The sequence below is a fragment of the Hipposideros armiger genome, unplaced genomic scaffold, assembly GCF_001890085.2.
Source record: "Hipposideros armiger isolate ML-2016 unplaced genomic scaffold, ASM189008v1 scaffold_927, whole genome shotgun sequence".
NCBI classification, from domain to species: domain Eukaryota; kingdom Metazoa; phylum Chordata; class Mammalia; order Chiroptera; family Hipposideridae; genus Hipposideros; species Hipposideros armiger.
In genome coordinates this window covers 201119-213712 of record NW_017732277.1, presented here as the reverse complement: position 1 = coordinate 213712, position 12594 = coordinate 201119, and the positions used below count along the sequence as shown (strand labels likewise).

The following is a 12594-nucleotide window of genomic DNA, read 5'->3' as shown; positions in this document are numbered from 1 at the left end:
GTTGTTGTTCTTCAATCTTAGTTGTGGAGGGTGCCAGTTGCCACCTGGCTTCCCGTCGGCAGTTCGTGGCCTCTAAGCTCAAGGTGCTGTTACAATCTTAGTTGCAGGTGGGCGTAGCCACCATCCCATGTGGGAGTCGAACCAGCAGTCTTGTTGTTAAGAGTACACGCCCTATCCACTGAGCCATCCAGGCGGCAGCTCAGCTCAAGGTGCTGAGTTCAGTCTTTAGTTGCAGGTGGGTGTAGCCACCATCGAACAGGTAATCTTGTTGTTATATCAGCTGAGCCGTCCTGCCACTTGTTGGCAGCTTAGTGACAGCTGAACTCAGGCGCAGTGTCACTGGCCCATGTGGGATCTGAACCGGCGACCCTGTTGCTCAGAGCTCTCGCTCTTAAGCCAACTCTTAACCAACTGAGCCACTCGGCCAGCTGAGCCACTCGGCCAGCCCAATTTCATGTATTGTTGAAGGACTTTGTAAGCATAAATTATTCAAAGTCTTGGGGTTGGGGTGTTATCATTGTTACTGACACTTCTGAAGTAACTCAATTTGAACTTGTAAAGACAGTGCTGAGGAGAAAACTGAAGGAAAGGATTCTCATTTGGTCTTCCTGGGCGAATTGCTTTTAAATTTTTTTCTTGTCCAAAGTCTGACAAAGCAGTGAGCTTTTTTGCTTAAGACACTACTGCAAAAACCATTCTGTGAGAGCCTTACCATCTTAGGAAATCATAGTGACACATTGAAAGAATGGCTAATACCCGTTATACATCTTTAACGTGATTGTAATCTTTTACCATTTTTGGGTTATCGGAAAAGTCATGACGTATTTTATGGTTTTCGTTGCAAAAATGTGTCCTGACTTTTCCGACAACCCAATATTTCTCTTCCTGTCTTTTGTAACCTTCATTGCCAAATCTGAAAGTATGTTTTAAATAGTTAAATAAGAAGGCTTAGTCAAATTTGCAAATTCTTTGTAACTAACTTTAACAACTCTGTTAACCCTGGTGGCTGAGTGAACATGGCATAGAAAGAGCATGATTAAAGGGACAGGAATAATAACTTCAGGTGTGAAGCTGGTGCTGTGGGATTTCCATGCATGGATAGCAAGGAACCTGTCGGAAACATGGATGTGAGGCTGGGGGAGAGGTCAGACTAGAGAATGATATGGGAATGACGGGGACACAGGCAATAGCTACAACCCCAGGAAGGGATGAGCCTGGAGGAAGTGGGGAACGACGATGAGATGGCTGCGGGGCTGTGCGTGCTGGTTTTGGACTGTTCTGGGCAGGAGAGGCTCAGGCCCTTTGTGGGATTTGGGAAGAGTTATCAAACTGCTGTGTCGATAAAGAGGGGCTAGTGGTTAAGTCCAGACAGAAATGCAGGGCTTGCCTTGAGAAGGGTGAAGAGGATGAGAAAATGTGATGTGGAGGGGAGGGCACTGGAGGCCGCTCCTGGCAAGGGTGACTTGTCCTCATCTCAGTAACGTAAAGGGTGCGGTGCTAGGAGTGGGGCTGGAAGACCAGGAAGCTGGACCAGCAGGCCACGAGTCCCCTGAGAATCAAGCAGTGTCCCTGAGTCTCGGCAGGGGCCCCTATAAACTGGTCCCTCACCTGTTTGAAAAACTGCTCCGGGAAGCTACTCGGTCTTTATTTTCTTATCCTTTAGGTGTAGATCAGAAACAACCTGAACAGAGAGAAGACGAAAGCATATGGGAGCAGCAAGTGAAAGAGCCAAGGCAGAAAGAAGACAGAAGGCAGAGTGAACAAGAAGCTTTAGGAAGGGAACGAAGAGAGCTGGAAAAACTGGATCAAGAAACGGTAACAATATAATAAGTACAGCTGAGTTCTCCGTACTAGTTTCTCCAGGGCGTACCTTCAGAAAGTACCCTGCTCTCAGGGCCGCGGGTCCTCAGTGTGTCCCGGAGCCTTTTCAAAAGCCGGCCGCAGGCATCTCGAGCCTCTGTTCTGCCTCAGAGCACCATGAAGGGCTGCGCACACGCACCTTAGAGTTCATAGCAAAGGGGAGCTTTTGCCAGCCCGTGGACGCCTTCTCAGCTGGCCCTGAACCTGCCTGTAACGGAGGTGGACTGTGCTTTGTAAGGGGGCTTTACAGGTCAGCTGGCCAGGACCCGCGGAACCCAGGGGAGGCGACCGCCAGGCCACGGGGCCTTCTGCGGGCTCCCCTGACCTCCTTCCCGATTCTCTTTGGCCTTCTGTGTCCTGATTCGGGTCCCCTACAGATGCATTACTCACCCCTGCCACTTCGCACGCCCCCTGAGTCTTACATAAATTAGCCTTCCATATGGACGTTCCTTGAACTGCTGGTTAATTTGGTCTAAAGCACAGGACACTTTAGGCAAATCAGTCCGTTCCTTCATTGACATGACATGTTTGTCCCCCTTAGATGGTAGCAATGGCATCAGTGAAAAAGAAAAATAGTTTGCTGGCATGCAGGTTTTACTTAAAAGATCAGAATTATGATGCATGTTTTTAAAGTATATTTGTGTATATCCTCTTTTGGTTCCCATATATTTGACAGCGGATTATTGAAGAGTCATTGAAGATTGAAATGGAAAAGCAATTAGAAATAAGTAGTCAAGAAACGAAAGACAAATCTGTTTGTGCTGGAAATCCTTTAGAGAAATACATGAAAATCATCCAGGAGGACCAGGACCAGGAGGCGGCAGATAAGGTGTGGTGATGCTTTGGACTGGCTGCCCGTGGGTGGGGGGCCGCAAGGGTTTATTATCTGTGGTTTATTAGAAAACCTTGGGGCAGGAGTCTGCTTTCTCCATTGGGGACAAAAATGTAAAAGCGGACAAAATCCAAAGTTCAAATGGAGGCTCGAGTCTTTTAAGTATATTATTCTCTTGACAAAATTTTATCACTTTTGCTTGGGTAAAAGATTGAACAGATTTTGACTTGTCAAAGTTTGTAAAGGTTGAGATGTCTCTTATTATTTTTAGAACAAGAAAAATGAAAGCCCTATCAATGAATAATGAATGCATTGGTACTGTCCGAGACATTAATATTCTGTATAAGTCTGAAGTACTGTGGGTGTTGCGAATGCCTACCGGATACTTTGATGTGCTTGCTGAATTCCATGTTTAAAAGTCACCTCTTTTTTGGGCTCTTAAATTACATATGTATTTCAAAATTATTCTTTCTCCTGTCTTTGTATCAGAGCCCAACGAATGTCAGAGAAGGTTCACAAGTGGACACGCTGCCATCTAGTGACAAAGACAAAAGGTATGGTCTCCCCAACGCTGTTCTTGGCAAACCATTATGGTAGCTGGTTTTGTTGGCCAAGGGAAGCCTTCAGATATTGGAGTTGGCCTGTAAGAAATTGAGTCAATCAAAATTCATGACTTGAAAAAAATCTATTGCAATTTTTAAGTTGTGAAATTGCTACTGATTCAAATTGTAAGTGAGGGCAGAAACTCCAAGGGGAAGGAATGAGAATATTATAAAGGTCTCCAAATAAACTTGACAAGAATTTAACACAGCTTTAAAATTTTTGTCTTTCTTTGATTTAGTTTCATAGGCTTTTCTCCTGAAGAATCAGATGACTTTTGGTAACCATGTGTGCCGCGCTGTTTCTTACTCATATAACTAAAGGCCCGTGAGTTGTCTGTAATAAGAGAAAATTCTCAATAAAAATTGTATGTGTAATCCAGTGTGATCTTTTTCATAATTTTATTTGGTACTCTCATGTATAAACCAAAAACAATTTAGTCCAGTGATACCTCTTTAGATCTACTCATTCTTAGGCCTTTCATTACACTAGAATGAGCTACTATATTTTTTTCCATTTTTATGTTAGGTTATATTTCATTGAAAATGTATTGGTCAGATTCCAGGCCTGCATTTTGTAAGTTTCATCTGCGTTCCTTCCTCTCCAGAGGTGGGCTACCACCTTAAAATAGGAGGCCATCTTCCCCAACTCTTTCTTCTGCTTTGTCCCTGAAAATAAAGACCTAGGTTTTTCCATTGCAGGCTCTAGAAGTAGTACAGTATCACCATTGGTCATTTCTTTTGACATTTTTTTTTTGAGAATGAACACAAACCCTTAGATCAGCGGTTTTCAACCTTTCACAGGGGTCGCCTAAGACCATCGGAAAACACATATTTTCGATGGTCTTAGGAACCGAGACACCGCTCCTCTATCCGTCTCCAGGCCCACATACAGATATGCCCACATACGAGTACCTGGCGACCCCTGTGAAAGGGTCGTTTGGCCCCCAAAGTGGTCGTTACCCACAGGTTGAGAACCGCTGCCTTAGATGGTGGTAAGAAGAGAAGGCAACATTTAATGAGCACTTACTTTATGCCAGGTCCAATTTTGAACCTGTACCTGTATTAATTCACTTACTGCTCATACCAGCCATAGGAAGCATCAGTACTATGACTATTCACATTTTACAGATGAGGAAACTCGGGGCACAGAGAGGTTAGTGACATGACCAAGGTCTCGTGACTGTCATGTTTCGGAGCCAGGGTGCATACCCAGGTGTCGAGACTAATCCTGCCTCTAACCTGGGCTATTCCGGAGCTGCTCCGGTGAAGACATCTCGGGACTTGGAATGGGTCACCCATTAGATGCCCCTCTCCAGAATGACTTAGAAACTACACAGCAACTCTATCAGGGTAACTGCACTCAGATGCAGCACCAGCATAACTTCCACAAAGGTAAGAGGAGACCCGTTTGCTCTCGCTCCCCTGTCTCCATCTTGGTACTCCTGCAGCCCTCAGTCCAGCGTCTTGGGAAAGTTCTTTAACGACACTGCCAGCATAGTCACCAAAAAGCGCACACACAACTGCTCTCAGGGTGAACAACTGTGCGATTGCCTGGACTGGGGTCTCCTGGGATGGGAGACTTTCAGTGCTAACCAATAGTCACCCAGCTCCTAGCACAGGAAGGATTCCTCTGGTCTGTCCAATAAAATCCTAGAGCACATCATTTTCCTTTACAAACTGGGCTAATTGCTTTTGCCAGTGAAAGCTTGTCTGGATTGCATTCTATAACAAAGTGGGACGGCTTTTAGTGTTTATTCTTAGGCTTCCAAGGAACTCTTCATTGAAGTATACCTTTGAAAGTAATTGAAACAAATGTGTTTTCCAGGCATTCGTCATTGTCACACTTAGCATATCAAACATTGAGTCCTGTTGCCAAGAATCTGGCAATCTGGCATCTTCCCTTTCGACAGCACCTCAGATAACTATTCTTCCAGCTTTATTGAGATATAATTGACATATAACATTGTGTGAGTTTAAGGTGTTGATTTGATACATAGCGCAAAATAATTACCACCGTAGCTAACACCTGCACACCTGCATCACATCCCACATTTGTGGTGAGAACATTTAAGATTTAGCAACTTTCAAGTGTACAATACAGTATCATAACTAGAACCACTATGCCACATATTAGATCTCCCAGACATTCATCTCCGGAAATTGGTTCTCTTTGACCAACACCTCCTCTTTCCCCCACTCCCCAGCCTCTGGTAACTCCCATTTTAGTCTGTTTCTGTGAGTTCTTGTAAGATGCCACATAGGAGATCATCCAGTATTTGTCTTTCTCTGTCTGACTTGGCTCACCTAGCATAATGCCCTCACGGTCCAGCTGTGTTGCAAATGGCAGGATGTCATTTTTTCTCATGGCTGAATTGTATTCCAGTGTGTGTGTGTGTGTGGGGGGGGACGTGTATAACATCTGTAGCCATTCTTTGATAGACACTTGGGTTGCTTCAATATCTTGGCTATTGTGACTAATGCTGCAATAAACAATAAACATGGGGATGAAGATACCTCTCTGAAATCCCGATTTAATTTCCTTTGTATAAATACCCAGAAGTGGGATTTCTGGATCATATGGTAGTTCTCGTTTTAATTTTTTGAGGAACCTCCTTACTGTTTTCCATAGTGGCTGCACCTATTTACATTTTCACCAACTGTGCAGATGGGTTCCTTTTCTCCACATCCTCAGCCAACACTTGTCGTCTTTTTGATGATAAACATTCTGACAGGTGTGATATCTCATTGTGGTTTTGATTTGCATTTCCCTGATTAGTGATGTTGAGCACCTTTTCATGTACCTGTTAGCCATTTGTATGTTATCTTAGAAAAATGTCTGTTCAGTTCTCCTGCCCATTCTTTATTGGATTGCTTGGTTTTTTTGCTATTGAGCTGTATGAGTTCTTTTTATATATTTTGGCTATTAACCCTTTATCAGATAATGTGGTTTGCAAATATTTTCTCCCATTCCATAGGTTGCTTTTTTATTTTGTTGATGGTTTTCTTTGCTGTGCAGAAGCTTTTTAAAAAGTTTGATGTAGTCCCACTTGTTTGTGTTTGCTTTTGGTGTCAAATCCAAAACATTGCGAAGACCAGTGTCAAAGAGATTACTGCCTATATTTTCTTACACGAATTTTACTGTTTCAGGCCTTATCAAGTTTTTAATCCATTTGGAGTTGATTTTTGTGTATGGTGTAGGCTCAGGGTCCATTTAATATTTTACATGTGCCTATCCAATTTTCCCAGCACAATTTATTGAAGAGACTGTCCTTTTTCCTATTGTGTATTCTTGGCTCCTTTGTCATAAATTAATTGGCCATATATGCATGGGTTTATTTATGGGCTCTCCATTTTGTTCTCTTGATCTGTGTTTTTATGCCAACACCGTACTTGGGATTCATCTTTTTTGGACCTCTCTGGGCTCCCTGGACCTGGATGTCCAGGAAGCCATCTTAGGGAAGTTTTCAGCCATTATTTCTTTGAGTAAACTTTGTGCCCCTTTCTTCTCCTTCATGGACCTCTACAATTACATGAAAAGAAAAGAAAAAGAAAAAGAGTGAAGATAACTTAAGGGACTTAGGGAACACAAGAGAACACACACACACACACACACACACACACACATACACATACACACATGAAGGTAACATTCGTGAATTACGGGACACCATCAAGTGAACCAATTGGTGTCCTATAAGTCCCTTAAGTCATCTTCACTCTTTTTTATTCTTTTTTTCTTTTTCGTCTCTGATTGGATGAATTCCACTGGACTTTGCTTATTCTTTCTTCCTCTTGATCTAGTCTTTTGTTGAACTCCCTCAATAGAATTTTTCAGTTCAGTTATTCTTCAGCTCTGTGATTTGTTTTATACTTTTTAATATTGTCTCTTTGTTGAAAGCCTCACTATTTCCGTGCATTGTTCTGAACTCGGTGAGCATCTGTGTGACTGTTATTTTGAACTCTCAGATAAGTCACTCGTATTTCCATTAATTTCTGGAGTTTTATCTTATTTGGAACATAGTCCATTGTTTGTTTTCCTTGACTCTCTGTGTTGGTGTCTGGACATTAGATAAAACACGCACCTTTCACAGTCTTAACAGAGTGGTCTCATGTAGATGAGCCTTCCCAGTCAGCCCAGCCCAAGCTCTCGGTTGCCTGTCAGACCTTTGTGATTGTCCAAGCTTCCTTCTTTGTTCTTGGTGCCCCCCTAATTGAAGATGTGTCAAGACTGGCTAGTGACTCAATGGGGAGATTCACAGTCAGCACCCAGATGCAGTTTGATTGGAAGCTGGACTCTCAGACAACTGGGAAAGGAAGTACAGTAGTCCCCTTTATCCAATGCCTCTGAGATCACCCATCGTCAACCATGGCCTGAAAATATGGAATGGGAAATTCCAGAAATCGAAAATTCATTAGTTTTAAATTGCACGTTGTTCCGAGTAGCGTGATAAAATCTCCCTCCACCCCACACAGAGGAGGACCATGCCTTTGTCCAGTGTATCCACGACCTGCTGGTTAGTCACTTAGCAACCGTCTCAGTTATCAGATCGACTGTGATGGTATCAGTACTTGTATTCGGTATTTTATTTTACTAGTTAAATATAACTTATTTTACTAGTTAATGGCCCTGAAGCCATTTATATAACTTTTATTTCAGTATATTGTTACAATTGTTCTACTTTATTATTATTGTTGGTAATCTCTTACTGTGCCTAATTTATAAACTTTATCATAGGTATGTATGTATAGAAAAAAACAGTATATATAGAGTTCAGTACTATGTACGGTTTCAGGCATCCCCTGAGGGCCTTGGAGTGCATCACCCACACAGAAGGGTAGACTCGTGTAGTTAGGCCCCTTCCTGGGATAAATGGGGAGACAGGCGTTTTGGCCTGAGCCCTCTGCACTTGGCTTAGTGGGAGTTTTCCTGCGCCTGTTAAGAACGGCTTTGTTTAGCTAGTCCTGTGGGACTTGTGAATGTAAGCCCCTCTGGCTTACAGATGTGTGTATAAGCCCCTTTCTGGGAGATGCTGGTGCTTTGGAGCAGGTGGAGGAGGTCTCCATTGGCTTCCCTCATCTCTGGAGCAGATGGCAGTCAGCCCCTGGATGTGTGCTGAATCAGAAGCCTGACTTTCAGGCCGCAGCTATTAATGTATGCAAATGGACCCTTTGCAGGGAAAGAACTGGAGCCGGTGAGTCTGCTGCAGCCGGGTAAGAACTGTTTGTTACAGTTGTGTGGGTCTCACGGACACAAGCCCTGTGGGCCTGAAGAGCAAGGTGTTTGCGGGCCCCTCCCTCAGGTGGGAGTCTTAAAAGATGGGGTCCAAAGCCTTTGCTCTTCAGGAAGAACCTTGGAGTTGGGAGTCCCCTCCTGATTGTATGACGGTGTTGTGTTGGGGGGTGGGGTTTATGGTATGACGTCAGCCTGCCCTGTTTCGATGTATTTTTTGGTTCGCCCCACGTGGAAGTGTAGCTCAGCTAGTTTTGGGATTTCTTTCAGGAAAAAACCGTTCCATGTGTAGTGGTACGTTCAGTGTGTCGATGGGAAAAGGGAGTTCAGGAGCCGCCTGTGTGACCATCTTGACCACAACCCTCAGATGATACTTTCTAATATTACTCGGGGGTTTCCTTCACCTTGTTTTTCAAAGCCCTTGTCGAAATAACTCATTGTATACTTTGTTCTCCAGGGGTTTGATAGCTCTTTTTTGCGGTCAACTTAAATTCTAATTATTTTTAGTACTCCATGTCAGGGCAGAGTCCATTTAAAGAAAAGGAAGTCGTTTCTTATGTAGCATTTCAGATGGCCCATCACCTACAATGCTTATGAATACAGATTGTGAGATGCAAGACCCTCCCCAGCTCCTGCCTCCACAAGACCGCCGGAGTGTTGCAATCTCCCTCGGGTAGGTACAATAACGTTTAAATAGCAAACCAGCGAGGAAGCTGGTTTAGGTTGGGGAGCAGTTTAGAAAAAGGTTTGTTCTTTGCCAAACCTGACTTAACCTCCATTTGTATTTTTGTTTCCTCCAAACTTTCGGTAGTTTTGTTCATCCTAATGTTCATTTTGAAACAGTTACTTTAAGTAAAATCTGTAATTTTTCACAAAATCCCAAGAAAAAATTAGCCTTGCACCAGCTAGAGAAAGATGCCGTCACTTAGGAAAAGGTACTAGTGACAAAGTGGCTTGCCACTTTTAAATCTTATAATATTATGGCTATCATAGCATTAAAAAGCCCTAAAAGGATTTTTTTTTTCAAAATTTTTAGTGTGGAATCTTTGGTCCTCATCTTTTAATGGACTTAAAGTAGTTTGCTTGTTGGTTTTTGAGTAGATTCCTCTAAATTGTGACTTTTCTTTTTCATCTCTGAAACATTGTTTCACAAGGTCTAACTAGAGAAATGGAGAAATCTCTGCTCCACCCTGTACAGGTTTTTACATTTGTGGCAGGATTACCGCTGATAATTAGGGGGCTGCAGGTGATCTTATCTAGGCGTGGTTCACATGTAGTTTATTCAGGTGATTCATGTAAGTATTGTGACAAATACTAGCACACGAACCGGGCTTCTGACTTGTTCTCCTGTTGAACGTGAATGAGGTGATGGTCTGGGCAGCACCTCATTTAGAAATGCCACGTGGCCACAGTGACACAAGCTGGTCCTTACTAAGAAAGGTCAAATGGAGAAAATCCAAATGTGTAATCATGCTCACAGAGAAGTAGTTTAACCGGATTATAAAATGAAATCCTAAGTAGCAAATTTAGCTGCTGCTTTAGAAAATAACTATTAGAGCTAGATTTTTTTTTAAAGTATCCTGAATAGATCTTTCAGTTGAGTTGACTTTTATACCTTGGGTTTGTAAAAATAGCCAATGGTCGATTTGACTGGAACCCTTAGGAAGGTTCTTCACTATTTATACTTTCCCCAAACTTAAGTTTTGTGTTAATCCTGTAGGTAGAGTGTTTTCATTTGTTCAAGATAGTCAGAAAAATTCTACACTTTTCACAGAGAACTCGAGTGTTAGTGGCACTTGATGTAAAACACAGCCCAGTGGGTGACGCTGTTTTCTCATATTCCTCTCACTTACAAGAGATTTGTCAGAAATGAAACATGTAGCGCTCTTATAAACTTGATTTCCATACGAATGTGACATCTCGATTATGCATACTATTTACAAATGACACCAATACTGAGTACAGAGAAAGACAGTATTTATGTATGGTAAAAAGGCAAGTGAATGAAGCTATAATTTTATTTCATTTCTCTTAGTACATCCACAACTATTTCCACCTAAGTAGATATTTAAAATAAGCATACACAAGTATTGACTATTATCTACAAATATTTATTGTAACACTGGAATAGAACTACAGGAAGCCCTTGGCACTGATAGAAAATATTGATTCACTGTTAGGTTACAAAAATTTATACATAGCAAAATTTAATGCTCTTTACATAAAAAATATTAGACTACTTAAACAAAACTTTCAAACATTCTTGGTAATAGCTACCAGAATTAGAAAAGGAAAATTAGGCTTTTAGACACTGCTTCTAGAACACTGGACTTGAACAGCACCTCCACTGCTGGAAAAAACAATTAAATCTGTCATGCAACAGGAGAACAAATCACCAAGCTATTCTGGAACAACTGTTCTACACAGAAGAGAGCTTCTCCCAGTTACAAAGAAAATAGTCAAGATCCAAAACGGCATTTTGAGAAATTAACAACAGAAAGAATCCAAATGAAATATTATATGTTCGATTTTAATAGCATCTGGATGAAGGTATGCTTCCTTTCACTTTAATACATTTCAGCACATGTATGTTTTAAAATCCAGGAAACAGCCCAACCACAAGTTCATTCTCAACATGAATATACATAGTTAACCCTATATATTATGCAGCCCCTTTTAAAAAGCACGGATGCACCCAACAGTTATATGTATCATTTCATAAAGAACAACACAAAGTTTATCATCACTAATACCCAATACCTACAGTCACTGAATATTCTGGAACACAATGATTTTTTAGAAGGCAAGTTTCTTTTGAAAATGGCTTAAACTCAAGCAGGGTTTTTTTTTTGTTTTTGTTTTTTTTTTTTGCTGAACATCGAACGTTATTATTTCAGGAAACAAAGATTAAGGTAAGAAAAAGTGAAATAAATATCAACCCTAATTTAAATTCCTTAAGGATTCAAGTCTATAAAAGTAGGAGGTCTGTGGCCTATTTGTAATTAGGTTTTAGATTGTTGGTATGAAACTGTAAACTTACTTCTCAGACCACATAAAAATGGTTTAGAATGGTGGTCATTTTAATAAGGTAACACTTCTTAAGTATGAAAAATATTTGTGGAACAAAATTCTATGGAGGATTTTGGGTCTCCCGTTATAACGGAAGTTTTAGAAATTGAAAGCAAATCCTCATTAAGGCAAGGCTGACATTTAGTTCCCAAGGAGAATGATGACAAGTGGGTCATTTTATTAAAATGAGATCTATTATAAAATGAAGTCTGGAAAGCTTGTCAATGAGTCAGAATCCAGCTTCTTCAATGGTAGGTGGAGCAGAATTATAGCTCATTTTTGCATTATTGAAAAAAACATTTCTGATTGGATCATGGAGTTAATGTGTCCTGGTCAACTGTGAGAATCATATTATCTTCAGTGAGCCACAGTTTAATAAATGTCAGCTATCAGAAATGGAACTTTACACCAATTCCATTTTATTCCCTATTTAGATACATTTATTTGAGGACAGATGGCATACAGAATTTATGGCCACATCCCTCGATGCTGGCACATCACAGGTCCCTAGCAAAGAGTATGCCATATCCTCATTGCCTGTCTTGGGAGGGTTGTGATAAATGTGAACATGCCACAAATTTCAAAAGGATGAACAATCAATGTATCAAAGTGTTGCCTTTTAAAATGGCTAACATAAAACCTCCAATAATTGTTCTAAAGAAAAAGATTTACCTACTGGCAGGTTTTCCTAGAAATACATCCCAGCGGTTTGAGACGGACAATGAAGTGTTTGTACTTGTATGTTAGTTTGTTTGGTGGGATACACATCTGTACTGCAGAGCAGCTCTCTGATGATGTGTCAGAGCTGTAAATTCGCCGGCTGAAGCACTCTGGCAAACATTTATGTGTAAGAATTGAGTTGTTCTTTTGATCGAGACTGGATATCTTGCAGTTCCTGTTCTTCCTTTGCTTTGATATCCTGGTAAGCCTGCATTTTGCTTGCATCCTTTAAGTAAGCCCAGTTAGAAGACAGTATCATGAGGAAGTGGATCTGGAAAAGA

At 41.4% G+C, this 12594-nt stretch overlaps 2 protein-coding genes across 9 annotated transcripts in view; one reads left to right on the top strand and one right to left on the bottom strand.

Moving 5' to 3' along the window:
• OFD1 (OFD1 centriole and centriolar satellite protein) overlaps window positions 1-3669 on the top strand; it is a 35616-nt gene extending 31947 nt beyond the window's left edge. For all 6 annotated transcript variants that reach the window (XM_019630668.1, XM_019630667.1, XM_019630669.1 and 3 more), the window contains 4 exons: window positions 1664-1815; window positions 2537-2689; window positions 3182-3246; window positions 3534-3669. In XM_019630668.1, coding sequence (XP_019486213.1) covers window positions 1664-1815; window positions 2537-2689; window positions 3182-3246; window positions 3534-3576 — 413 coding nt within the window. In that variant the 3' untranslated portion in view covers window positions 3577-3669. The remainder of the gene's footprint in view (window positions 1-1663; window positions 1816-2536; window positions 2690-3181; window positions 3247-3533) is intronic.
• Window positions 3670-10484: 6815 nt separating this feature from the next.
• The window catches only part of GPM6B (glycoprotein M6B), a 155473-nt gene continuing 153363 nt past the window's right edge, over window positions 10485-12594 (bottom strand). For all 3 annotated transcript variants that reach the window (XM_019630675.1, XM_019630677.1, XM_019630679.1), the window contains one exon: window positions 10485-12584. In XM_019630675.1, coding sequence (XP_019486220.1) covers window positions 12435-12584 — 150 coding nt within the window. In that variant the 3' untranslated portion in view covers window positions 10485-12434. The remainder of the gene's footprint in view (window positions 12585-12594) is intronic.